Here is a 24,960-nt window from a genome sequence, read left to right as displayed (position 1 = left end):
CTGACAAGAAGTGTTGTAATTGCAAATAGATATGTGGAGGATGAAAGGAATGATGGTCAGAAGATCCTCCAGGACAGAGTGCAAATATCAACAAAATGAAAGGGCTGGAGGGCTTTCAGTTTCAGAAACATTCTGCTTGGGCTAAAGAGCTTGCCTCTGATTTGCGAAGGCTCTAGAGGATGTAGTGGAGACTTAGGGCTCAGACCCCAAGTCATGAAACAGAAGGCACTAGTGAATTAAAACAAAAGGAAGTGTAGATACAATTTGTTCTGGAGAGGGTGAGTTCCAAGAAGCAGGGTGGGGGTGTAATAGAATGACTTTTTTTTAAAAATGGAATGACTAAGACTAGTCAACTTTGATTACTAAAAGAGCCACAGTCAAGAGATATCAGATGATTTCCCTATAAAGAGCAGCTGGGAGAGATGGGGAGGCTCAGAGCAATTCAGGGACATCAGGAAAATTTGGAGGCCAGAACCCAATGAAGAGGAGGTTCTTCTTCGAGTGGTCCCCGTGGGTGCTCCACTCCAGGTGTCGGGCTCGTCCCGGCGCCGCTGATCGGAGGCTTTTCGTAGCTGTAACTGGCCAGACCGCGCATGCGCGGCAGGCTTCGCGCGGTTTCTTCAGTCGCGTGGTCCGGCCCCCCCGCCAGTTCCTTTCAACCGTCCTAGGTTGCTGACGGACATCGGATTCTCTCCTCAGAGACAGATCCTTTAGATATAAAACATTAAAATTTTCACAAGTTTTCCACAGTTTATTGTTAATTAGTTAATTAGTTAGTCGTTTGTTCGTTTAAAAAAAAATTTTTTTTTTCTCGAAGTTCAATAGATAGTTACGTTATGGTTTTTTTCTCTATTATTGGTTATCTGTAGAAAATATATAATGCCCGGCTCTCCGGGGTTTAAGAAATGTTCCCTGTGCAAAGACCCCATGCCAGCGTCAGATGGCCATGACGCGTGCATACGCTGCTTGGGAGAGACCCATGTGCCGGGAAAATGTGCCCATTGTTCGAAGTTAACGGCCAGGGCACGTAAAGACAGAGACATGAGGCTGAAGCTTATCTTGTTTGACAAGGCTTTACAGCCCTCTGAAACGCCCCAAGGAGAGTCTTCCCGGACTTATAAGAAGACGTCTCCACCGCTGAGCGGGTCGACTCAAAAGAAAGCTAAGCGAGTCTCCCCAGCGCGCTCTCTGGCCGCGGTCCCTCGATCTAGAATCAGCGAGGGTGACCAGCCGGGTACCTCTGGAATGGGTTACAAGCCCACAAAGCACAAGCGAGACAGAGGTAAATCGGTGGGACGGTCGTCTTCAGCGCCGGCACCGTCCACTGCCGCCAGCCCTACCAGGCAACAATTGGCACCGATAAGTCGAGACCGGCACCCTATAGATCTGTCCGACCATAAGACGTCGGCACCATCAGTGCGGAAACATGCTACGGCGCCGCAGTCGGCGCTGGCCCAACCATCGGCACCGATAGACCAGACGGCACCGACGCGCCTAATGCCTACGGCACCTGACGCGGTGCCGAGCGACAGCCATGCCTCGGCCTCGGGGGCGGCACCGCATGCGCTTAAGAAGGGGTTTACGGCACCGGCGGACCGTAGTACCCCGGTTCCGCCTAAGGCACCGGAGAGTCAGCTTCCCTCCCCATCAGTTTCGGTACCGCATTCTCCAGTACTGCTTTCGGACGATGACGATCGCGTCTCCAGACACTCTCCTCACAAAGGTGCGGTACCGACAAAGGCTCAAAGAAAGTCGGTTCCTCGAAGATCGTATCCTTCGCCATCTCCAAAGTTCTCGCCGGCACCGTCTCCCTCCCCCCCGCGATATCATTCGCTGAGGGACTCGCGTTACTATCGCGCCTCACGTTCTCCGTACCACTACTCGAGGCCGCACTACACGCATGTCTACAGACATCCCATTCCGCACTTCGGGATGCGCTCTCCTAGATCTCGCTCACCATCCCGCTCACCTTCGAGGTCATATGGAAGCAGATACAGCGTTCCCTATTCATCTAGGAGACCATCCCCCGATTATCCTTACCGTCATCGAGAGACTGACTATTCCCCATATGCTTACTCAAGGTCTTGGTCACCTCATTCTTGTCGCTGCCGTACCTCGCAGCATGGGCACCAGTCGCCAGTGGGTTCACCGCAACAGTTGGTTCAAACCCAAAGGATTCAGGCAGCTGCTCCCTCACCTCCTCCTCAAATGTCTGATCCTGAGGAGGGTCAAATTTCAGATGAGGATGCCCCCTCGCATGCAATATCTCCACCTGACGTTGCCTCATCCTCTCCGGACGAAGCGGTGTTTCAAGGGAACGATTCACCCCCAGACGACAGTCGGGAGTTCCAAGATCTTTTTAAGCAAGTAGCTGACACGCAGAACGTTCATGCGGCGGACGTTCAGATGAAGCACTACAAATTGCTTAAAAACCTGCATCCCAAGCAACAGTCCAGAGCAGCGCTCCCAATTGATGAGGCGATCCTTGAACCAGCCTCGGAGATATGGCACACCCCGGCCTCTGTCCCGCCCACATCAAAGCGGGTGGAGAAGAGGTATTTTGTACCTTCTAAGGGCTTAGAGTTTCTTTTTACTCATCCCCAACCGAACTCACTGATAGTAGATGCAGCCCTGAATCGAGCCAAGAATCCGCAGGCAAGGAATGCGGCAGCGGAGAAAGAAGCAAAAAAATTGGACATATTTGGTAGAAAGGTCTACTCATCGTCTACCCTTCTTCTTCGCATTGCCAATTATGCGGCGCTACTGTCCAATCATGGATTTGACAACATCGCCAAACTATCAGGTCTGGCCCAGAATGCCTCCGAGGAGGATAAAGCCATTCTTCGCGCGGTGGTGCAGGAAGGGTATGCTTGCTCCCGTGCCAGTCTGCAGATAGCCATGGATGTTGCGGACACGGCTGCGAGATCAACCACGATATCCATGCGTAGAGCTTCATGGCTGGCGGCGGCGGGTGCTCCGAGAGACCTGCAGGCAAAAGTCGAAGACCTCCCGTTCGACAAATTAAAATTGTTTGCGGACAAAACGGATGAGCTACTTCACACCGGGAAGGACTCCCGGACGACTCTTCGTATGCTGTGCATGTACGTCCCACCGTTCCGCTGCCGGAGGTTCTTCCCATACCAGAGGCGATATGATTTTCAATTTCAGAGACAACAACCTCGTCCGTTTGATCACACCCGATCCAAACAGAGGCCGCAACGCCGGCGCCCGCAACCTTCCAGGGCGAATAACCATCCGCAGACCAAACAACAGGTTTGACGTGTCTGTCGAGGGCGCAGTCGTACCAGTCGCAACCGCAATTACTACCAATACTTCTCCCATCTTCCATCATCGTCTTCGGCCTTATTATCATGGTTGGGCCGCAATAACCACCGACAAATGGGTATTGGACATAGTGAAATCAGGTTTCACCATCCCCTTTACTTCAATGCCCCCTACCCACCCACCAACCCCGTCCCTTTTCAGGGACCCCTCTCACGAGACTCTTTTGCGACAAGAGGTCCTACGCTTGCTCGCCATAGGAGCCATAGAAAAAGTTCCGAAAGAGTTCTGGGGGAAAGGGTTTTATTCCCGTTACTTTCTGACGGAAAAGAAGTCAGGAGGATGGAGACCGATTCTCGATTTGCGACTTCTCAATCGTTATCTGAGAAAAATGCGTTTCAAGATGGTGACGCTAGCGACAATAATTCCATCTCTGACTCGCGGCGATTGGTTTGCAGCCCTCGACTTGCAGGACGCATATTTTCACATTACAATTCACCCGGCACACAGACGTTTTCTACGCTTTGCAATACTCAACGACCATTTCCAATACAGAGTTCTCCCCTTCGGTCTGGCGGCAGCTCCCAGAGTCTTCTCGAAAACGCTGGCGGTAGTTGCGGCATATCTACGGCGGCAGCACGTCCTCATATTCCCCTACTTGGACGACTGCCTCATAAAGGCCTCAACGCACCAAGAGACTGCACATGATTTCGTTGGCCAGAAACACGTTCGATTCGCTTGGCCTGATAATAAACGAACAGAAGTCGACCACGGTCCCGACGCAAAATATAAAGTTCATAGGCGCAGTACTAGACTCGGTCACGGAAAGGGCATACTTACCTCTAGACAGATTTCAGGCAATACAGAATCTGATAAAAGTCCTCGATATCGCTCCGACTGTGTCCGTGCATACGTGCCTCCGCCTCCTGGGCCACGTGGCTTCCACCACTTTCGTGGTCCCTCAAGCCAGACTCCACTTCAGAGACCTTCAGCACTGGTTACGAAAGGTATACTTGCCTCAGAAAGACAGCATCCTCAAGGCAGTCATTCCACCGCCTCACGTTCACGACTCTCTGCGGTGGTGGAAACGCACGGAGACTCTCCTCTCCGGAGTTCTGTTCCGTCGTCCTAAGCCTTCTATGCTCATAACAACAGATGCATCTCTTATAGGCTGGGGAGCGCACATGGACAGCGACCGCATTCAGGGCAAATGGTCCACCATAGAGAGCACATACCACATCAATCTCCTAGAGTTGCGTGCCATTTTCCTGGCATGCAAGCATTTTCTGCCACGCATACGGCATACTGCTGTCAGGATACTCACAGACAATGTGGCGGCGATGTACTATATAAACCGACAAGGGGGTTTATAAATCTCGTTCCCTCTGTGTGGAGGCAGTACGGTTGTGGAACTGGTGCATAAGGAACGATGTAACCATCATGGCATCGTACTTACCTGGCATCAGCAATGTTATTGCGGACTCGTTAAGCAGACGATTCCCGGTAGATCACGAGTGGGAAATGAGGGCAGACGTTCTTCAGCACATCTTTCGCAGATGGGGAACTCCGAAGCTAGACCTTTTTGCCACGATGCAGAATGCCAAGTGTCCACAGTTCTGTTCCAGAGCGGGGATCGGAAGAGGGTCTCTGGGCGACGCTCTTCTAATGACTTGGACGGGACCGCTCCTCTACGCATTTCCCCCGACGGTCCTAATACCGCGAACGCTCGAGAAAATAATGCTCGAGCGAGCGACAGTCATCTTAATATCTCCGGCATGGCCGAGACAACCATGGTACCCGCTATTACACAGGCTGTCGATATGCCCACCGTGGACACTTCCCCTTCACCCAGACTTGTTATCCCAGCAGAAGGGAGCCCTCTTACATCCCAGACTCGAGTCGCTTCACGTCACAGCGTGGTTCATAGCTGGCTCAAACAAGACGAGCACCTTTGTTCACAGCGAGTTAAAACAATTCTTATGAGCAGTAGAAAAACTTCTACTCGGAGATCTTACCTTGCAAAATGGCACAGGTTCCAGCAATGGTGTCAAGCTATAAACGTACAACCTGTTACTTCTCCTCTACAACACATCCTGGACTATGTCCTCCACCTCCACGACTCTGGTCTAGCCATGGCTACATTGAGAGTTCATTTAGCAGCGATCAGTGCCTTTCACGAACCTCTACAAGGTTCTTCGATCTTTTCCCACCAAATTACAAAAAGGTTTCTAAAAGGCCTAACAAACTTGCATCCACCCCACAGGCCCCCTCCACCAACCTGGAACCTCGATTTGGTCCTACAGACAATTATGCATCCCCCCTTCGAACCGTTGGCATCAATACCACTCCGAATGTTAACGATGAAAGTAGTATTCCTATTGGCTATCACTTCCGCACGTAGAGTGAGCGAGCTAGGGGCGTTGATGGCGAGTCCGCCCTACACTTCCTTTTCAAAGACCACAGTGACCTTACGTCTACACCCAGCGTTCATCCCCAAGGTCAACACTTCCTTTCATATTAATGAACCCATAGTTTTAACTGCCTTCTACCCCAGACCGCATGCTTCTTCGTCAGAGACCTTGCTGCATATGCTCGATGTGCGACGAGCACTCGCTTTTTATATAGAGAGAACACGCTCATGGAGACGCACGGACAGACTACTCGTGTCCATAGCACAGCGCTCTAAAGGCAATCCTCTTTCCAGTCAACGCATAGCTCGGTTGATTACCGCTTGCATTACAACCTGTCATTCACTCAAGGGAAAACCTCTCCCTTCTCAACCTGTTGCGCATTCCACTAGAGCGATGGCCACCTCCACTGCATTTGCCAGAGGTGTGCCTCTCAGCGACATCTGCCGAGCAGCCACCTGGTCCTCTAGCACTTCGTTTGTTCATCATTATGCTATTGTACGACGTTGGTCCTCGGACGCAGCCGTAGCGTCCGCGGTTCTAGCCTCTACGGAGGAACACTGACCCGGTACGCATAGGGGTTACTGCTTGGTACTCACCTGGAGTGGAGCACCCACGGGGACCACTCGAAGAAGAAGGGGAAGCTTCTCACCAGGTGTAGTAACGATCGTTCTTCGAGATGTGTCCCCGTGGGTGCTCCACGTCCCGCCCTCCTCCCCGCTCCGGGTCTGTTTTTGTCTCATTGCAGATTCCGGACGGTGACAGGAACTGGCGGGGGGGCCGGACCGCGTGACTGAAGAAACCGTGCGAAGCCTGCCGTGCATGCGTGGTCCGGCCAGTTACGGCTACGAAAAGCCTCCGATCAGCGGCGCCGGGACGAGCCTGACACCTGGAGTGGAGCACCCACGGGGACACATCTCGAAGAACGATCGTTACTACACCTGGTGAGTAACTTCCCCTTCCTGTGGGAACCCTGATTGGATTTTGGCATGGAGGACAGAGCTAGAAGGCTGAGGTCCAGCTAGGAAGAACTTGGAGTTTGAGAGGAGCAGATTGGAACAAGAAGAGGAGCTCTAGGTGTTTTAGAAGAGCCAGAGCCAAGTATGAACTTTTTGTGTTGTGATGATAGACTTTGTATTGGGACCCTGAGTATTATTAAACCAATCCATGAACTATCTCAGAGAAACAGCAATGGCTGAAGATGATCATGATATGGAACATCAGCTTTGGATGAAGCAATACTTCCCTCCACCCTCCTTAAAACTGACAGTTTTTAAACATTCCAAGATCATTGCATGTGGTTAATAGAAATCCTTAGGAGTCTGTTAGAACATGTTCAGAAGAATCCAACTGTTGTATTTTTCTTCATCTGGTATCTTGGATGTGTTGCTGTCGCTATAAATAAAAGGATGATTTTAGACCCAGCAAATGGCCTATGGTGCCGAAAACAATGGAGCCTCTGCGCCTTAGCACATTCCACATACCAGCAGTATCCAGCACTGCCGTTACCATGATGAGAGCAGGTTCTTTAAAATCCCGTACCGAAGCTATAGGCTTCAAGTTGCCTGCCATCCTGCAGCACTGCCCGGTACTGACAACACCATGCCAGCATCTCACCCAACCCCCATGCCATCAGCTTGTGCTACAACAGCACAGACCACATTGCTGGTGTGCTCAACACTGAGGATCCATCTGGCACTGCTAATTGCTGTTGTGCAACCAACCACAGCACTGTCAACTCCAACTCAACAGTCCACACAATGTAGAGACCTGATGGTATCATCCACCTTTAATTTACCGTTTCTCAGCACCCATCACTCACCGGGCACCCAACCAACTTTCTCTCCAGAAAAATTTTCCAGCAATTCAGATGAGGATGTTGATGTGTTTTCTCCACACAACTCCCCTCTGACAGGCCACTCTGTTTATTCTGCCAGAACCCATCCACCATACGGTAAGCATAGGGACTTGCCACAATGGTATGATAACCTTTGGATGCCACCTCTGATGCCTTATCCACACTAGCAATATTGGAGCCCTTGACATGTCAGTCATAGACACCATCTTGCAAAGAAGCGACACACTGTACCCCAATAGTCTCCTCCACTGCAATCACTTTTCCCACAACATCAACAAGCCCCTGAAGACAACCACAGTTACCCATCTCCTGATACATCACTGAATACTAATGCATCTTTGTCACCAGATGAAACTGTCATGCCTTCTCGTCCAACCACTGCTGATGACTTTTCCCATTTCCAGGACCTTTTCAAGCACAACTCTGAAGAACTGAACATTACAATGCAGGAGGTAGCGGAGAACCAACACGAACTGACAGACATTTTACAATCAGTCATGTCATCCAATTAGTGTTACCCATTAATCCTGCAATTGTGGAGCCTACTAAAACTATTTGGAGAACACCTGCCACTGCCACCCCCATGTGCAAGAGAATGGAAAAAGGTATTACATCTCACCTAAGAGATTTGAATTTCTCTTTATACACCCTGTACCAAATTCACTTGAAGTGGAGGCCACTCATCAGAAAAAATAAGTAGTGGCACTTTAGATCCACATCTTCACATCGGGATAGCTAGAGGTTGGATTTATTTGGCCGTAAGGTCTATACGTCTTCCACGCTTGAATTCTGAGTTGCCAACTGTGCTGCATTGTTGAGCAAATACGATCACAGAAACTACTCTAGATTCAATTATTTTATTTTGGACATTCCATAAGGTAAAAAACAACAATTTAAAGTGATGATAGTAGAGGGACATAGAATATTTAGGACGGTCTACAAGCAGCCTTAGATGGTGCTGGTACAGCCACATGTTCGACAGCAACAGTAGTACCTAGAAGACAACAGTTTAGGTATCACCCTTATCCCAGATGATAATACCCTCAGTTATACCCAGAATTACCCTAGACAGGAACAACAGCACATCATGTGAATGAGGCTTTTTTTAAACAACAAAATCATCCAAATCACAGGATTTGGTGGTGATGGGGGACTTCAGCTATCCAGACATATGTCCAGACAGCAGGGCACAGATTATCCAACAAGTTCTTGGAATGCATTGGAGACAATTTTTTATTTCAGAAGATTGAGAAAGCTATTATGGGAGAAGCTGTTCTAGATTTGATTTTAACAAATCGGGAGAAACTGATTGAAAATTTGAAATTGGAAGGCAGCTTGGAAGAAAGTGACTATGAAATCATAGAGTTCATGATTTTTAGGAATGGTAGGAGGGAGAACAGCAAAATAGAGACAATGGATTTCAGGGAGGCAGATGTTAGTAAACTCAAAGAGCTGGTAGGTAAGGTCCCATGGGAAGCAAGACTAAGGAAAAACAGCTGAAGAGAGTTGGCAGGTTTTTTTAAAGGGACATTATTAAGGACCCAAAAGCAAACTATTTCACTGAGCAGGAAAGATACAAAGTATGACTGGAGACCACCTTGCATCAACCGGAAGATGTTACATGATCTAAAAATCAAAAGGAGCTGTATAAAAAGTGGAAACTAGGTCAAAATACAAAGGATGAATATAAGCAAACAACATAAGTATGCAGGGTCAAGATTAGAAAAGCAGACACAAAAAGAGCTAAATCTAGCTAGAGGCATAAAGGGTAACAAGAAAATATTCTACAAGCATATTAGGAGCAAGAGGAATACCAAGGACAGGGTAGGCCCATTGCTCAGTGAGAAGGAAAAAACAATAACAGGAAACTTGGAAATAGCAGAGGTGCTTAATGACTTCTTTTTTTGGTCTTCACCATGAAGTCTGATGATGAAGGAATGCCTAACATAGTAAGTGCTAGTGGGAATAGGGTAGGTTTAGAAGTTAAAAAAAAGAGCAAGTTAAAATTACTTAGAAAAGTTAATGTCTGCAAATCACCAGGGCCTGATGAAATGCATCCTAGAATACTCAAGGAGCTGATAAAGGAGGTTACTCACCTGTGCAATTACTGATGTTCTTCGAGGTGAGTGTCCTTTGGGTGCTCCACTACTCTCCTTTCCTCCCCTCTACTTTGGAGCCCTGGTCTTGCCCGGGGGGTCTTTCTCTGAGGTAGAGAAAGAACTGGTGAGGGGGAGGGGCTCACACATGAGCAATGCCTTTATTGTAGGAACGCGCAACTAGGAGTGTGTGCATATGCAGCCCCAAGGATACTGCTCTGAAGATTCCGATCCTCGGCTTGGAGACGGCACACCAACCTGATGTGGAGCATCATGGGGACACTCGTCTCAAAGAACATCAGTTACTGCCCAAGTGAGTAACATCCTCTTCCAGTAGCAGTCCCTGTCTGCAGGGGTCCAGCCTCCCTGCAGACAGAGGCTGCTGGGAGGGAGTGGGTGAGGCTGCCCCAAAGCAGCTTCTGTCTGCGGTGGAGGCAAGCTCATCCCGGACAGAGGCTGCTTCAGTAGTAGCCCTGTCTGCGGGGAGCTCAGATCTCCTGTGGACAGGGGCTGCTGCGGTGAAGCAGCCTCCGCCTGCGGTGGGCCCATGTTTGCTGTGAACAGAGGCTGCTCCACAGGATGCAGAGCAGTCTCTGTCCACGGTGAGACAAGGCCCCGCTGCAGGTAGAGGCTGTTTCATGATAGCTTCTCTTGACCGCTTCCCCCATGCTGCTGCCTCTCATAGAAGCAGCAATGCGGGGAGGCAGGCAGTACTGTGAACCCAGTGCTGGAGGGAACTGGCTTTTAAGCCAGCTCCTCCCAGTACCAGCTCCTGCTCCTCCCTTGTTGTCCCTGATACAGAGGCAGCAAGGGCATGGAAGAAATGCAAGTAGTCAAGAAGATTATCTGATAAGTCTAAGATTATTGGTTAATCATCTACTTGACTACTTGTTCACATCCCTCGTTTGGATAGCAATGGGATGTTGAAATTTGTGGATATATCCTGAGACATGTCATAGGATTTATTTTTTTTATATGAATAAGATGTAGAGCAGAGCAAGGTCCAATTTTTGTCCTCCAGTGGCCTTCATGGTGCTATAAATTTGAATGCTGTCTCTGCTCTAAATAAAGCTCCTCTTTTTGAAGTGCCTCTCAGGCCGCTGCCATCTGGGTGTAGCAAAGAAAGGAGCGTAGAGAGGGCTATTTTTCTTTAAATGTAACCACTTGCCTTCAGACACAAGTAGGTTTTTTTAGACTGTATGTAATACGTTCACTCAACTACAGGCAGTCCCCGGGTTACGTCAGTCCGACTTAAGTCGGACCCCTAGTTACAAACTGGGGGGGGGGCGCAGCTAGTGCGGGGTGCCTCCCCCACTGTCGCCGCCTCCGGCGGCGTGGGGGGCGCTTCCCCCCAGCAGACCAAGGAGACGCAGAGATGTGGGCGGCGGGACCGCCGAGACGCGCCGCGGTCCCCCCGCCCATGTCCTCCGCAGCGAGAAAAGCCGCTTCGCATCTCTCTGGTCTGCTGGGGGGGGGGGGTGCAGCTAGTGTGCCCCTCCCCCCCCCCCAGCAGACCAGGCTTTTCTCTCCGCGGAGGACGTGGGTGGCGGGACTGCGACGCGTCTTGGCGGTCCCGCTGCCTGCATCCTCCGCGGTGAGAAAAGCCGCTCCGCGTCTCCCTGGTCTGCTGGGGGGGGAGAGGCACAGCTAGTGCGCCCCCCCCCCCCAGCAGACCAGGCTTTTCTCGCCGATACCTGGGGTAGAGCAGCTGCTCTGCCCCAGGGTTCCTGGAATCCGCTGCTGATCAGTTTCAGCAGCGGCTGACTTGGGGACACCTGGGGTAGAGCAGCTGGGGTGCTGCTGGGTTGGCAGCCGAGGACTTACCCGGCAGCGCCCCAGCTGCTCTGTCCCAGGCGTCCAGATTCAGCCGCTGTTGGAACTGATCGGTGGCTGATTCCAGGAAGCCCGGGGCAGAGCAGCTCTGCCTCGGGCTTCCTGTAGTCAGCTGCTGGTCAGTTTCAGCAGCGGCTGACTTGGGAACACCTGGGGCAGAGCAGCTTGGGTGCTGCCGGGTTGGTCCAGAAGCGCGAAGGAGCGGCGCTGCGGGACCAACCCAGCAGCACCCCAGCTGCTCTGCCCCAGGCGTCCCCAAGAGCAGCTGGGGTGCTGCCAGGTTGGTCCCGCTGCGCCAAGGGTCGGCGCTGCCAGACCAGCCCAGCAGCACTCCAGCTGCTCTGCCCCAGGCGTGTCCGATTCAGCCGCTGCTGGTCAGTTTCAACAGCGGCTGAATCTGGACGCCAGTTCCGACTTACATACAAATTCAACTTAAGAACAAATCTACGGTCCCTATCTTGTACGTAACCCGGGGACTGCCTGTAATATTGTAATCTGATTTTATATTTTTAAATGTCTACAAAATATTTTTGCAAGACCTGTAACATTCCAAAGTATGCATGTGATCAGTGAAACTCTCAAGTGTGCTGAGGCATTCATCTGTGCCTCAGCATAGATGCTTAGCATAGTGTGTGTTTGAAGATACTGGCAGTTGAAATATTTCTATCTTGTATCAATTTTTCAAGTTTAATTTATGTTCTAAAGTTTGAATTACAATATCACACACAGTAGAGCTCAGTCTTTGGAACTGGAAGAGACTAATCACAGCAGTTAAAATAAGGACTTTGTGCTCTTGAATTGTATTTTAATATTTTCATTCTTAGTTGACATTTAAATCGAACATTAAGATCTTCTAATGATCAGCTGAGTCTCTTGTCTCCCAGGCCTTGACTTGAAGGACAAAAGAACTATTCAGCATGAACAGATAATGGTATAATCGCTTTATATATTTTCAGTCTGACTGTTCTATCTAATGTTGTATTGATGTTGGATGATGATCATGTAAAATTGTGTAAAGCCAAATGGCAGCAGCAGCAACAACAACCAGAAAAAGACCTGAGTAGAAAAGTACGGGTTTTCAGATCTTGAAAATGCTTCAGAAAATGTTGTTTATATATTTCTGCTCACTTAGAGGTTTAATTTTAAGCTCCAGTTTCCTAACAGAAAATTAATCTATGTTCATAAATATCAAATAATAGACACTTAATTAGATTTACCTTTTTAATGGGTGTGCATATGTATTTACTTAGATTAAGTCCTCTCTAGCACTCTGGGTATGTAACATCCTTATGAAAATGTACAAATTGAAATGGATTGCTATCTACAAAAGTCAAGCACTAATAAAATCTCTTTCCTGCCTCTGTTTATGTTCTTACCATATTTCATTAGATCAACTAATTGAGGTTGAATAGCATCTGCTGACCTTATGATCTAGGTTCTAATTAATTATATTTGTTTATGACGTTTCAGCATTTGGACCAGTGAAACAGGCCTTGTATATTGTCTAATATTGTGAGTGCCACGAATTCCTTTTTAATAGTTTTTTTAAAAGGTCAGTATCGCTTTCCTCCCATTCATGATAATTAATTAGTTTTTAGATCTTTTTGTGGGAAGTTATTTATTAACTGAAAGAATTCAGTAAAACAGTTTTATATATTTTGTCCACAACTGCAAGATTAATGATAGTGCTATTCATGCCAATCTAAATTGTTCAGAAATCAGATTTTGGAAAAATGAAACTCCCAGTCATGCACTTGTTACCCTGTTCACTCTCCCATGCAGTGGCACTTAGCCCACTTACAGCAAGAGATAAGAACAAGAGAGCTCTACAGCCTAAGCTGAGAGTGGCTCCTATGATAAGTTCCAGAGGTCCTGGATTCAAATACACATGGTGGCAATTATACATATATCAAAATATTAGCAGAACCTTGCTCATTTGAGCAGTTATGTTGAAGTTTATGGAATTACTCGTGTGACTAAAGTTACAGAAGCGCTTATGTGTTTACAGCCTCAAAGCCTCCTGCTTTTTCAAGAAAATTGCTGTTCTTTTATCATTTGATTCTGAGCCTGTTAAGTTCTAGGGGTATGTCCACAGTAAGTATATAAAACTCCCATTAATTTCAAAAGAATTATGTTAACAAAGAGAGGATGGTGTGCCTTTAGGTAAATTTTTTGCTTTTTTTTATGATTTGCTATAAAGTAGAAAATTACACCTTTTAAAATTTTACTGTGAAAAGACATGCTTAGGCATAGATTCTTTGATCTGCAGGTTAAAGGCCCCAGTCTTGCAAAGACTTATACACATGTTTAATTATGCACTGCAAGTAGTCTCATTAAGTTAAGTACGTATGAATAGGCTTTGCAGGATCTGAACTTCTGAAGGTTTATCTGCACTACAGAGATTATATCAGTATAGCTACTCTTGCATAATCCCCTAGTATGGACACAGCCTACACAGACTGAAGCATTTTTCCATTGACAACAAACACCACCTTGCTGAACAAAATTTGCTACGATGATAGAAGTAGTCTTCTATTGACATAGCCGCATCTCTGCAGGGGTTTGATCAGCATAGCTGTGTAGGTTGGGGGAAGGAGGTGCTTTTTTCATAGCCATGCCTATCTAACTTTTTAAACAAGGGTCACACAAGCTTGTGAAGTCACTATACAAATGGTATTATGGTGTCCTTTGTGTGTGTGTGTATATGTATGTCTCATCAAATGTACTCAATTTCCAAGTGGGGGAAAAAAACTTTTCCTCTCAACTTCAGGTATTACGAAACTTCAAGTATTAACAGGAAACTTGGAAATGGCAGAGATGCTCAATGACTTCTTTGTTTCGGTCTTCACCGAGAAGTCTGGAGGTGTGCTTAACGTAGTGAATACAAGCAGAGAGAGGGTAAGTTTAGAAGATAGGATACACAAAGAACAAGTTAAAAATCACTTAGGAAAGTTAGATGTCAGCAAGTCACCAGGTCCTGATGAAATGCATCCCAGGATACTCAAGGAGCTGATAGAGGAGGTATCTGAGCCTTTAGCTATGATTTTTGAAAAATCATGGCAGACAGGGGAGATTCTAGAAGACTGGAAAAGGGCAAATATTGTGCCCATCTATAAAAAGGGGAATAAGAACAACCCAGGAAACTACAGACCGGTCAGTTTAACATCTGTCCCAGGGAAGATAATGGAGCAGGTAATTAAGGAAATCATATGCAAACACTTGGAAGGTAATAAAGTGATAGGGAATAGCCAGCATGGGTTTGTGAAGAACAAGTCATGCCAAACTAATCTGATAGCTTTCTTTGATAGGATAACGAGCCTTGTGGATAAGGGAGAAGCGGTGGATGTCATATACCTAGACTTTAGTAAGGCATTTGATACGGTCTCGCATGATATTCTTATTGATAAACTAGGCAAATATAACTTAGATAGGGCCACGATAAGGTGGGTGCATAATTGGCTGGATAACCGTAGTCAGAGAGTTGTTGTTAACGGTGCTAAATCCTGCTGGAAAGAGATAACAAGTGGAGTTCCTCAAGGGTCTGTTTTGGGACCCGTACTGTTCAATATCTTCATCAATGATGTAGATATTGGGATAGAGAGTACGCTTATTAAGTTTGCAGATGATACCAAACTGGGTGGGGTTGCAACTTCTTTGGAGGATAGGGACATAATTCAAAATGACCTTAGCAAGTTAGAGAAATGGTCAGAGGTAAACAGGATGAGGTTTAATAAAGAGAAATGCAAAGTGCTCCACTTAGGAAGGAACAATCAGTTCCATACATACAAGATGGGAAGCGACTGTCTAGGAAGGAGCATGGCGGAAAGGGATCTAGGGGTCATAGTGGACCACAAGTTGAATATGAGTCAATAGTGTGATGCTGTTGCAAAAAAAGCAAATATGATTCTAGGTTGTATCAACAGGTGTGTTGTAAGCAAAACTCGTGAAGTCATTCTGCCGCTCTACTCTGTACTAGTTAGGCCTCAGCTGGAGTACTGTGTCCAGTTCTGGGCGCCACATTTCAAGAAAGATGTGGAGAAATTGGAAAGGGTACAGAGAAGAGCGACAAGAATGATTAAAGGTTTAGAGAACATGACCTATGAAGCCATGCTTCATGAACTGTGCTTGTTTAGTTTGGAAAAAAGAAGATTAAGGTGGGACATGATAGCGGTTTTCAAATATCTAAAAGGGTGTCACAAGGAGGAAGGAGAAAATTTGTTCCTCTTGGTTTCTGAGGACAGGACAAGGAGTAATGGGCTTAAAGTGCAGCAGGGGAGGTTTAGATTGGACATTAGGAAAAAATTCCTAACTGTCAGGGTGGTCAAATATTGGAATAAATTGCCAAGGGAGGTGGTGGAATCTCCCTCTCTGGAGATATTTAAGAACAGGTTAGATAGACATCTGTCAGGGATGGTGTAGACGGAGCTTGGGCCTGCCTTGAGGGCGGGGGGCTGGACTTGATGACCTCTCGAGGTCCCTTCCAGTCCTATTATTCTATGATTCTATGAAATTAACTGGACTCTGAGAATTAAGATGGATTCTTTTCTTTTTGTGTTTTGTCTGCAATAAAGGTTTTTCGATCTCAACGTAGGCCTGAGCAATTGTTAATTTACATTGAAGATCTTGGTAAAATGTATCTAATTCTAATGCATAAATAATAACTTATTACAAAAATGTGGATTATAATTTCATATAATTTAAGCACAAGATGTTAAAAATGTGCTTTATTATTATCTCTTGGTAGGTTGTGTGGGAAATCCAAATTTGTATAATCTCAATTATGAGGGAAGTCAAGAAAATTGAAAAAAAATCCTTATTTCATAATACCACACATTTTAATCTCTGATCTCTCCAAATGACTGAGCCCATAATCTTATGCTGGAAGAAAAAGCATAAATTGGCAGGAGTTCCCCCAAAGTCCCAATAAGTCAGTAGAAAAAGCATGAGAGGTGGCAAGTCTGTCATTGTCTTTCCTTGTTTTGTACAGGAGCAATTTGAATTTAAAGTAAATATTTTGTTAATATAAACAAAAGATAGAATCCAGGTCTGTCTCTTTGTTGTGTTGACTTTGCCATGCTAACTGCTGCTGTACAATTTGTTGCTGACATGTAAGTAGGTGTGACTTTGAATAGACACAGGAAGTATGTGAACGTAATTGTAATTGTTAATGTGTTTATCACTTCTTGTCCTGTCTTATCTCATCTGTCATCCTTTTTGAACACTGAGCACAAGTAAACAACACAGAGGGGATAAATAAAAAGGTACCATTTTTTCTTTGTTTGAATCTTAAATCGTGGTTGTATTCTAACTGCAATCTTACATGTTTTTTATTTTTTAAATTATGATTTTACTGAAATTGTTTAAATATTAACACGATCATCTGGAAAACAATGCATTGTTGGCTGACCTCATTGGTATTTCTTTATGTATGTGATAATATTTTACTGCCACTTCCAATCAATTCCAAAATTTCAGGAAGGTTTTAAGTATCGTTGGTCAGGTTTCTAGTGATTCTGGGGACAATCATAACATCTAAAGAGGGAAAATGGTGCACAACTGGAGTCATTGTCATTTGACAATTACATCCATTAATACCTTGCAGCACAACAGTATCCCTGCTCATCTCTTCCATACAACTTACTGTAGTGGTCCCCAACCTTTTTATGCCAAAGATCATTTTCTTAATTTAAGGGCATACCAAGATCTACCCAGTCCCTTCCCCAAAGCCGTATCCTGCTCACCCCATCCCTCTTTCTTTGTAGTGTGCTCTCTCCCACCCTCACTCACTTTTACTGGGCTGGTGCAGGAGGTTGAGATTCAGGAAGGGCTGCAAAGTGTAGGATGGGGTATGGGTGCTGGCTCTGCAGGGGGGTGTAACCGAGTCTCTCTTCGGGGGCCACAGGGCACTCCCCCCCCGTCCGAGGGTCCTTGCCCTAGTATGCCCTGTGCTTCCCGTTCCTGGCCTCTACCCCGCCGTCTCCCCAGACGCGGGCTCCACTGCCGGTCCTCCCAGGGCTGGCAGCGTCACTGTCCTTGGCTCAGCTCTCGGGTCCAGGGTCCTTCCCAATCCGTCCCCCAGCCGTCCCCTCTCTGGTGGGGCTTGGCTCCGTCCTGCTCCCCACCGCTCCGGTCGTCTCCGCTGGGTGGTCGGCTTCCGCTGCTGGGCTCCGCGCCGCTCCAGGTGGGGTCTTTCTCGTGCCCTGCGGAGGAGGCTGAGAGCAGAATCCTCCCTGCTCCGCCCAGGCCTCCCCCCTTCCTGTTCCTTCCTCCCCCTTTTTGAATTCCCCGCTCGGCGTCTGGCCGACCCCCGCCCTTCCGAGAGCCAGCCCTGTGCTCCTGGGCCCTAGCGCTGGCCGGGTTCCGGCCTTGCCGTCCTGCACCTGCGCGCCGGCCACGCTGGGTTCCCCTCGCTCTCCTGCCGGCTCCGGCGCACAGCGCCGGGCTCCTGTCCCCAGCTGACCTTCCGCGCGGGGCCGTGGTCCCCGTGGCTGGGAGTGCGGGGGTAAGTTCCCGCATCACAGGGGATGAAGATTGAGCCAGAGGTTGAGGGAGTCGGCCAACTGCCAATTATGATCTCCTGGGAGACAACCAAGATCAATTGGCTTATCAAAATCAACCACTTGATGACCAATGGCTTTCCATATTGACAACCTGAATCACAGAAGAGAAATAGGTTTCCCTCCGCCCTGGAGAGGATATTAGCCAGTAGGTGTGTTTAGAGGGAGAGGAGAAAGATGCCTTCTTTCATTGCTACCTCCTAAAAATCTGCTCTAAGTTAGTGGGGAGAAGGGCACCAGTTGTTCAGCCCTCTCTTTCTGTGTGGGAGAAAGAAAGGTACTTTGTTAGAATGAAGGAAGAGAGATGCAGAGAGAGAGTCCCTGACATTGGGGAAGAACAGGAGATACTGCTGTGGGGGAAGAGAATAGGGGGAAATAGAGCCCATTGTATGGTGGGCTAAATGTGAGACTGCTGTTGTGAGGGGGAAAGTGAGAGGAATAGAGCCCCGGGCATGATGTAAAGAATGGGGGATGAACGCAACTCCTAGTAGGATAATCTTGTGTCACCAAGTTGTGAGGAGTCACCGGGCCCTGCACTCCCAGATGGCTGAGAGTCAGATGTGACTCTCAGCCAGCAGGTAGAACAGAAGATTTATTAATCAACAGGGACACAGCATAGAACAGACTTCTCAGCACAGAAACCAGAAGCAATTAGTCCAGTCCATCTTGGGGAAGGGGGCTCAGAACCAAGGCCCCTGCCCACCTCCAGCACCTCAAATGACCCAAAACAGACTCCCACACCTAGCATCCTCGTCCCAAGCCCTTACTCTGCCCTTTATTCTCCTTTCCAGTCAAAAAGTGTCACCTGGCCACACCCCTTCCTTGGCTCAGGTTACAAAGGGCATTGGCCATTGTGTATGTGTTGTGGGTAGGGTCACCTCGTTCAGTGAGATTGACACCTAAAATCCCTGTCACCATCTAAATATTGGTGCAGTTCTCCGAGAAACTGAGGCACATGCAACATAACAAAACGAATATGAATAATAACCACTGTGGTCATAATTATGAACTTCATTTCCTAAGAGGCATGTAGTCTGGAAGTCACTTTCTGCCTTTTAAAAACTCTTGAGAATTTGTAAATACATTTTCCTGATTGCTCACCTTGGCAAGCCCACCTAGCAGCTCTCCTCTGTTGGGTACAACAGCCCAATTCATCATGCAAAATCCATGTGCAAGAGCCACTCCTGCCTGGAGTTTACAAGAGGTGTTGGATCTTCTGGGGCTGTGGAGAAAAGAGACTGTGAAGGTATAGCTTCAGAATAGCCGTAGAAACAAGGTAATTAATAGTAAAATATAAAAATAGCAAAAGAATCAAGGAATTCACACTACTGTTGCTTTTTTGGGTAATGTTGATCGCTAATTTGGCTCCTGACCCACTGAGGTCTGAGTTTCACTATTTTAGTGAGACCCACCAGCTGAGCATAGATGAAGGGGTAAAAACCTCAGGTAAGTTAAGTTAAGTTATATTGGTTAAATGTAAAGATGGTGCCCAATTCAACTCCAAGTTAGCAGGGCAAAGTTATCAACTTTTCATTATTTCTCTCAGAGAAGAAGGGAGACAAGTGTGATGCTGTATGGAATATGTGGAACACTTTACAATACTATTAATATCAATGTTATAAAATTGCAATGAAGTGTGCTAGATATGCTGTGTAAGGTGTCAATGAAAATGTTGTAATTGCCAAGTATGATATATTGTTTATATGTTTGTATTACATACACATTACATACATACATCTTGTGTTCTATGTTATAGATATGTAGGTTATGTCTGTATTTCAATGTGCGATGGCCCCTCATGAAAGTTTCAGTTGATATTATGGTTTTCATGATATTGTAAATAGACTGAGACCATTAGCTCATTTCTCCTAGACTACTTAGCAGTCATCAGTAATAACTTTCAGTCATTACAGACCTAAATTTGATTCAAAGCAGTATGTCAAGATGAAAGGCTATATATCTACCCCTTGACCGGTCTCCTGAGCCATCTTGGCTGTTTGAGGAATAATTTGATGCATGTCTTGTTATAATGGGAAAAAAAATAAGGAATACTTTACAGTTCAGATTTTCCTGAAATAGAATCAGTATATTGGAATTTCAGCCTTTTTTACAAGTGATTTCTAACAGTGCAAGAAAGTGTTGCATTTTCTTTTCAGAATCACTGATTTTTTTCCCATTTGTAGTAGCAAGAGTTAACACAGCAGAGCAGTAGAGATTCTGAGATGCAGCATAGGAATTACGTTCTCTGTCATTTGTGATTTAAAAAAAAGGGGGGTGGTACTCAGCATTTGAAAGGGCTTTAATGAGTGGTGTTAATGTTTGTGAAAGGTAATGGTCAGAGAATGGAGAGGAAAACAATAGAAAGTGCACTGATTGCTTCAGTGTGAATAGCATTTTTCTTGATTGAGGTGTCTATTTCATCTTGTATTTTCTTTGCATTATTTTTCATAATCTTGCCATTTGTTTATTTTTAAATGACATATGATTTTAAAAGGCTTTTTCTGTATGTGAATGCAGTCCCTTTCAAAATTTGCTTGCTATACAGGCAGAGTATGTATTTCTCTAGTCTTGGTTGGATGCACAAATCCTTTTTTATGTGCATTGCTTCTTGCCCTGTTGCCTAGACGATCACTTGCTTTCATTGAGGATGTCTGGCTCTCGTAAAGAGTTTGACGTGAAGCAGATTTTAAAAATCAGATGGAGATGGTTTAGTCACCAATCATCAACCACTAATTCTACAGTGAACAGCCATCGTGGAGACTTCTGGAACAGAGGACAAAATGCAACAACTGGTGGGACAAAGTTTTTAGACCCAGGTAACCCACCTTTGGCATCAATTGGTTACAGAAAGTCTAGCCAACAGAATTTCCAGAATTCACCTCCTTGGCCAATGGCATCCTCCTCTGAAGTCCCTACATTTGAGTTCACAACAGAAAATTGTGGAGATGCACGTTGGCTTGACAAACCAGAAGCAGATGATGGAGCGAGTGAAGAAGAAAATGAATCGGACAGCAGTTCATGCAGGTTAATTATTATTTTCCTATTATGGGAAATTAGTAGCTGTTTCATGTCTTGAATGTCATTTTAAGTTTCATGTCTACAAATTTGATCTATAATTTATCTTAGATTAAAATGCCTCAGAATTTTCTGATAGTTGCATTGCACAAAAGCATTAAAAAATGCCATGACTGACCGAGTATATAGTTGAATATATTTTCTATGACTAATTTAATATGTAACTGTAATATGCATAATCTGTAGCAAATTTGTTTACAGCAACTGAAAAGAATATGTACACACCAGCTTTACAGGGCTATTTTACGTAGTTGTTCTCTGTTTAGCTGTCTTAAGAATTAGTTTTACACTAAATTAGAAAGAAATAATGTAGTTAAGATTTCTCTAACTCTGAAATCTTTAAGCATTGTTTAGAATAAAAGTTTCATATGGAAAAATATTTATTTTAGCTATAAATCTCAATTATATTTTCTCCTATACATGTATTTTTGCAGTGTTCTTCAGTTGTAAATCTGGACATATAAATCTGTATTTTAATGTCCATATTTATATGTTGATTGTGAAAGCTGAATGTGAGTGCAACTTAAAGAAAAAAATGGTAATATATCAGTTTCAGTGGATGAAATAAACAACCAGCTTGTGCAGCAGACTGAAACATGAAGAGTGCCTTAAATTGATTGTGGATGTGCTCAATAAGTATCTTAAATTGTAAACCTAATTATGTCCATAAATTATGGTAATAGTTTTGTTTTTTTCTTACGTCTTGATCCCGGTGCTAAAAATAAATAATATAGCACTACTATTTTTACCAATATTGTATGTTAATTGGTGGAAAATGAATTCTTTTTTTCCCCTTGGTTGTTACCAAAATGTCAGTTTATTTTCATTATCTCCTTTTTTACTTACTATACTTCACAGAGTAATGTGTCTTGCTGTGCCCTTTTTGTTGTTGTAAATATTAGAAATGTTACAATAGGTTAACTTGGCATCTCAAGTTCATTTTCATGTTTGCTATCTAGCTTTTAAATTTATTTTTTAGTGATGTGGTGTTCTAAAGAGGTGGGACTCATTATTTAAAGGGGGCAGAGTTTTTATTATAAGCGTATTAGAGAAACATCAATCTTATTAATGTAGTTTCAATGTGTTGCATTCCCTTTGAAGAGCATACCCATTTATAGAAAAATTTAGTCAGTGTAAGGGAAAACAAGAATAAACACTGCACAATTTATGGTTTATATCCTTTCAGGATGGGGAGAAACAATAATTCTCCCTGTTTAGGAGTCAACATAGCCTTTGCTTTTGTTGCTGAATTGTAAACATTTATCAGAATTATAAAGGGAATGAAACACTTAACTCTGAGGTTTTATAAAAAAACAGTTTAATCTTGCTGTAATAAGTATATTTAGCTATCAACAAAATGAGTTTCAGAGACATTACCTACGAATTTTCTATGAGGTGATTTTCAATGTCTGCTTTTTGTAAACAATTATTTGAACAGTTACTGCCGATTACATGAATATATCACAATTCAGTCTTTTTAATATTTTCGGAAACATCTACTCATTTAGTGTCATCTTTCTGTGTACAACACTGGACAAGCAAAAGAGAATGTTCTCAAAGTGAAAATTGATATAAAAATCCAGCTTCCATTCGAAGAACTCAAGGTGCAATCTATATATTTTAGAAATGTGCACCTGTCTGTCTGTCTGTGAGTCCATTTGTTCAAGAACATCTCCTACAGGTTATGAGTTAGAACCACTAAATTTGGTATGCAGCTTCCTCTTCTCCTAACTCAAAGCAAGGCAGGGTTTGGTTGTGCCAGGAAAATGGGAAGTGCATGGAATGGGATTGTTTTCCATAACATGCAAAGGGGAGAGGGCTGTTCCAAGGGACGCTGTACTTCAGGGTGACCATTGGGGGCACACCACCAAAAATGGCCAGCTGGAACTGAGGGTTGCTGGCCATGAGACCGGCTAAGTAGCCCCCTTGCACCAGACTCCTATCCTCTGGCCATTGACCACAGTGCTGGAGAGGGGGGCAGAGAGAAAAGGCCTGTGTCAGATGAGGGAAGAGAGAGAGAAGGCCTCCACTGCTTCCTAGAGGATCCACTGCCTGACCCCGGCAGCATTGCCAAGTAGCCCAGTGTGCCCACCTCTCACCTTCCTGTCTGGCCTCTACACTTCCTCCTAGTCCTATCCTGGAAAGCATCACCGGGGCTGGCCTGCATGCCCAGCCACCAGCCTTGCTGCCTGCAGTCTTGACTGAGGCTGCACTACCTGCCGCCAGCCCCAGCTGGCACTGTAGTCCTAGCCGCTGGCCCCACTGCCTCCAACCCTAGCTGGGACTGCACTCCCTGCCACTAGCCCTGGAGCTATGCCCCCTACTGCACCAGCCTGCTGGGGCTAAGCTCCCCACTGCCAGCCCAGCTCAAGCCGTGCTTCTGAACCTGGCAAGCCGGGGCTCTCTGATCTAGCAAATCTGTAGATGTTCCTGGAGTAGAGTGTCTCGGATTTTAGAGGCTCAACCTGCAATTAATAAAGAGTGGAGTATTACAGTTATCTATTGAAGTATAGGGGGAATCTGTGTGTAATCATAATATTTTAATTTTCTACGGTGGTTGAGTTCTGTTTTTTATTTTGTTTTTGCAAGTGTATTACTAGAAACACCATTGAAGCACAGATCTTGTTTGGCTTCCCTATCCTTTACCCAAGTAACTGCGTCTTTATTTTCTTGTATGTTTGCACTCATAATATTTATCATGTACAATTATTTGCCTGATGCATGTATTCTTTTGTGTTGTGCTTTAACTCTTTCCATGACTTTATTTTCATTAAATGAGAGAATTTTAGGTAAATTATGGGTTCAGTATGCAATGTCATACCTGGTTAATGTTAATGGTTAAGAAGTTGCTGCATTTAATCATTTGTTTGTGTACACTTCCTTTTCAAGATAAGGTGCATGCTAAACCATTTCTGCTTATAAAAAGTGTGTAAGAACCCATGAACTGGAATCTAAAAATACCAAACTGTGGGTATGTCTAGACTACATGGCTCCATTGACGGAGCCATGTAAACTAGTTTACCCGACATAGTCAATGAAGCAGGGATTTAAATATCTACCGCGCTGTGCCGACATGGATCGGTTGACAAGGGAAGCCTTTGTTGACCTCTCCTGTAAACCTCATTTCACGAGGCATAAGGGAATGGTCAACAAAGGCTTCCCTTATCGACCGATCCGCGTCTAGACTGCCACGCTGTGCCGCATCAGCTGATTGTTAGCACAGCACGGCGGACATTTTTATTGTAATTAAGCGGGGATTATTTAAATCCTCGCTTCATTGACTATGTCGGGTAAACTAGTTTTCGTGGCTCTGTTGACGGAGCCATGTAGTCTAGACATACCCAGTATGTCTGGGATACCAGACTGACCGGGAAGCTCCCTCTTGCTTGTAATCATTAATGTAAAGAGGCACCTTTGCTTTTTCCCCTTTCCTCTTCTTCCAAAAGAACTCCCTCTTCCCTGTCCACACTTGCCTTTTTGCAAAAGAGCTCTTTCGCAAAAAGGTTTCTTCCTCTTAGAATGAGGATTACCAATGCTGGAAAAACTCTACTGTTCTTTCAATTTTCTTGTGGAAGAACGCAATTGTAGTGTGGACATTCCTCAAGTTTTGTCAGAAAGACGGCCGTTGTGATTTGTATGGTGTTTTGAGGGGGGTATAGCAAGTAAAAGTATTACATTAGCTATCCCAACTGTAATAACCTACTAGAGATTAGGCACTGAAAGTAGTCTTTACTGTGAGGTAGCTAGGTGAGATCCTAGTTTTCCTCACAACAAAACTACGATGCCTTGTTTCCACTAGAATTTTACAGCAGGATAACTAATGTGTTTATTATGCCATTGTTATGCCCAGT

The 24,960-nt window shown here is 45.3% G+C and overlaps 1 protein-coding gene across 9 annotated transcripts in view; it reads left to right on the top strand.

Annotated features, from left to right (window-relative positions):
- The window catches only part of KLHL5 (kelch like family member 5), a 158,324-nt gene that overhangs the window by 22,693 nt on the left and 110,671 nt on the right, over positions 1-24,960 (top strand). For 3 of the 9 annotated variants that reach the window (XM_075930564.1, XM_075930563.1, XM_025187961.2), the window contains exon 3: positions 20,659-21,058. The exons of the other annotated variants lie outside the window; for them this stretch is intronic. In XM_075930564.1, the coding sequence (XP_075786679.1) occupies positions 20,682-21,058 (377 nt within the window). In that variant the 5' untranslated portion in view covers positions 20,659-20,681. The remainder of the gene's footprint in view (positions 1-20,658; positions 21,059-24,960) is intronic. 9 annotated transcript variants of the gene reach the window in all.

This window comes from Pelodiscus sinensis, chromosome 5 (assembly GCF_049634645.1).
Source record: "Pelodiscus sinensis isolate JC-2024 chromosome 5, ASM4963464v1, whole genome shotgun sequence".
Classification (NCBI taxonomy): domain Eukaryota; kingdom Metazoa; phylum Chordata; order Testudines; family Trionychidae; genus Pelodiscus; species Pelodiscus sinensis.
Note: the sequence above shows the minus strand (reverse complement) of the source record. Positions and strands in the feature narration are given on the sequence as shown.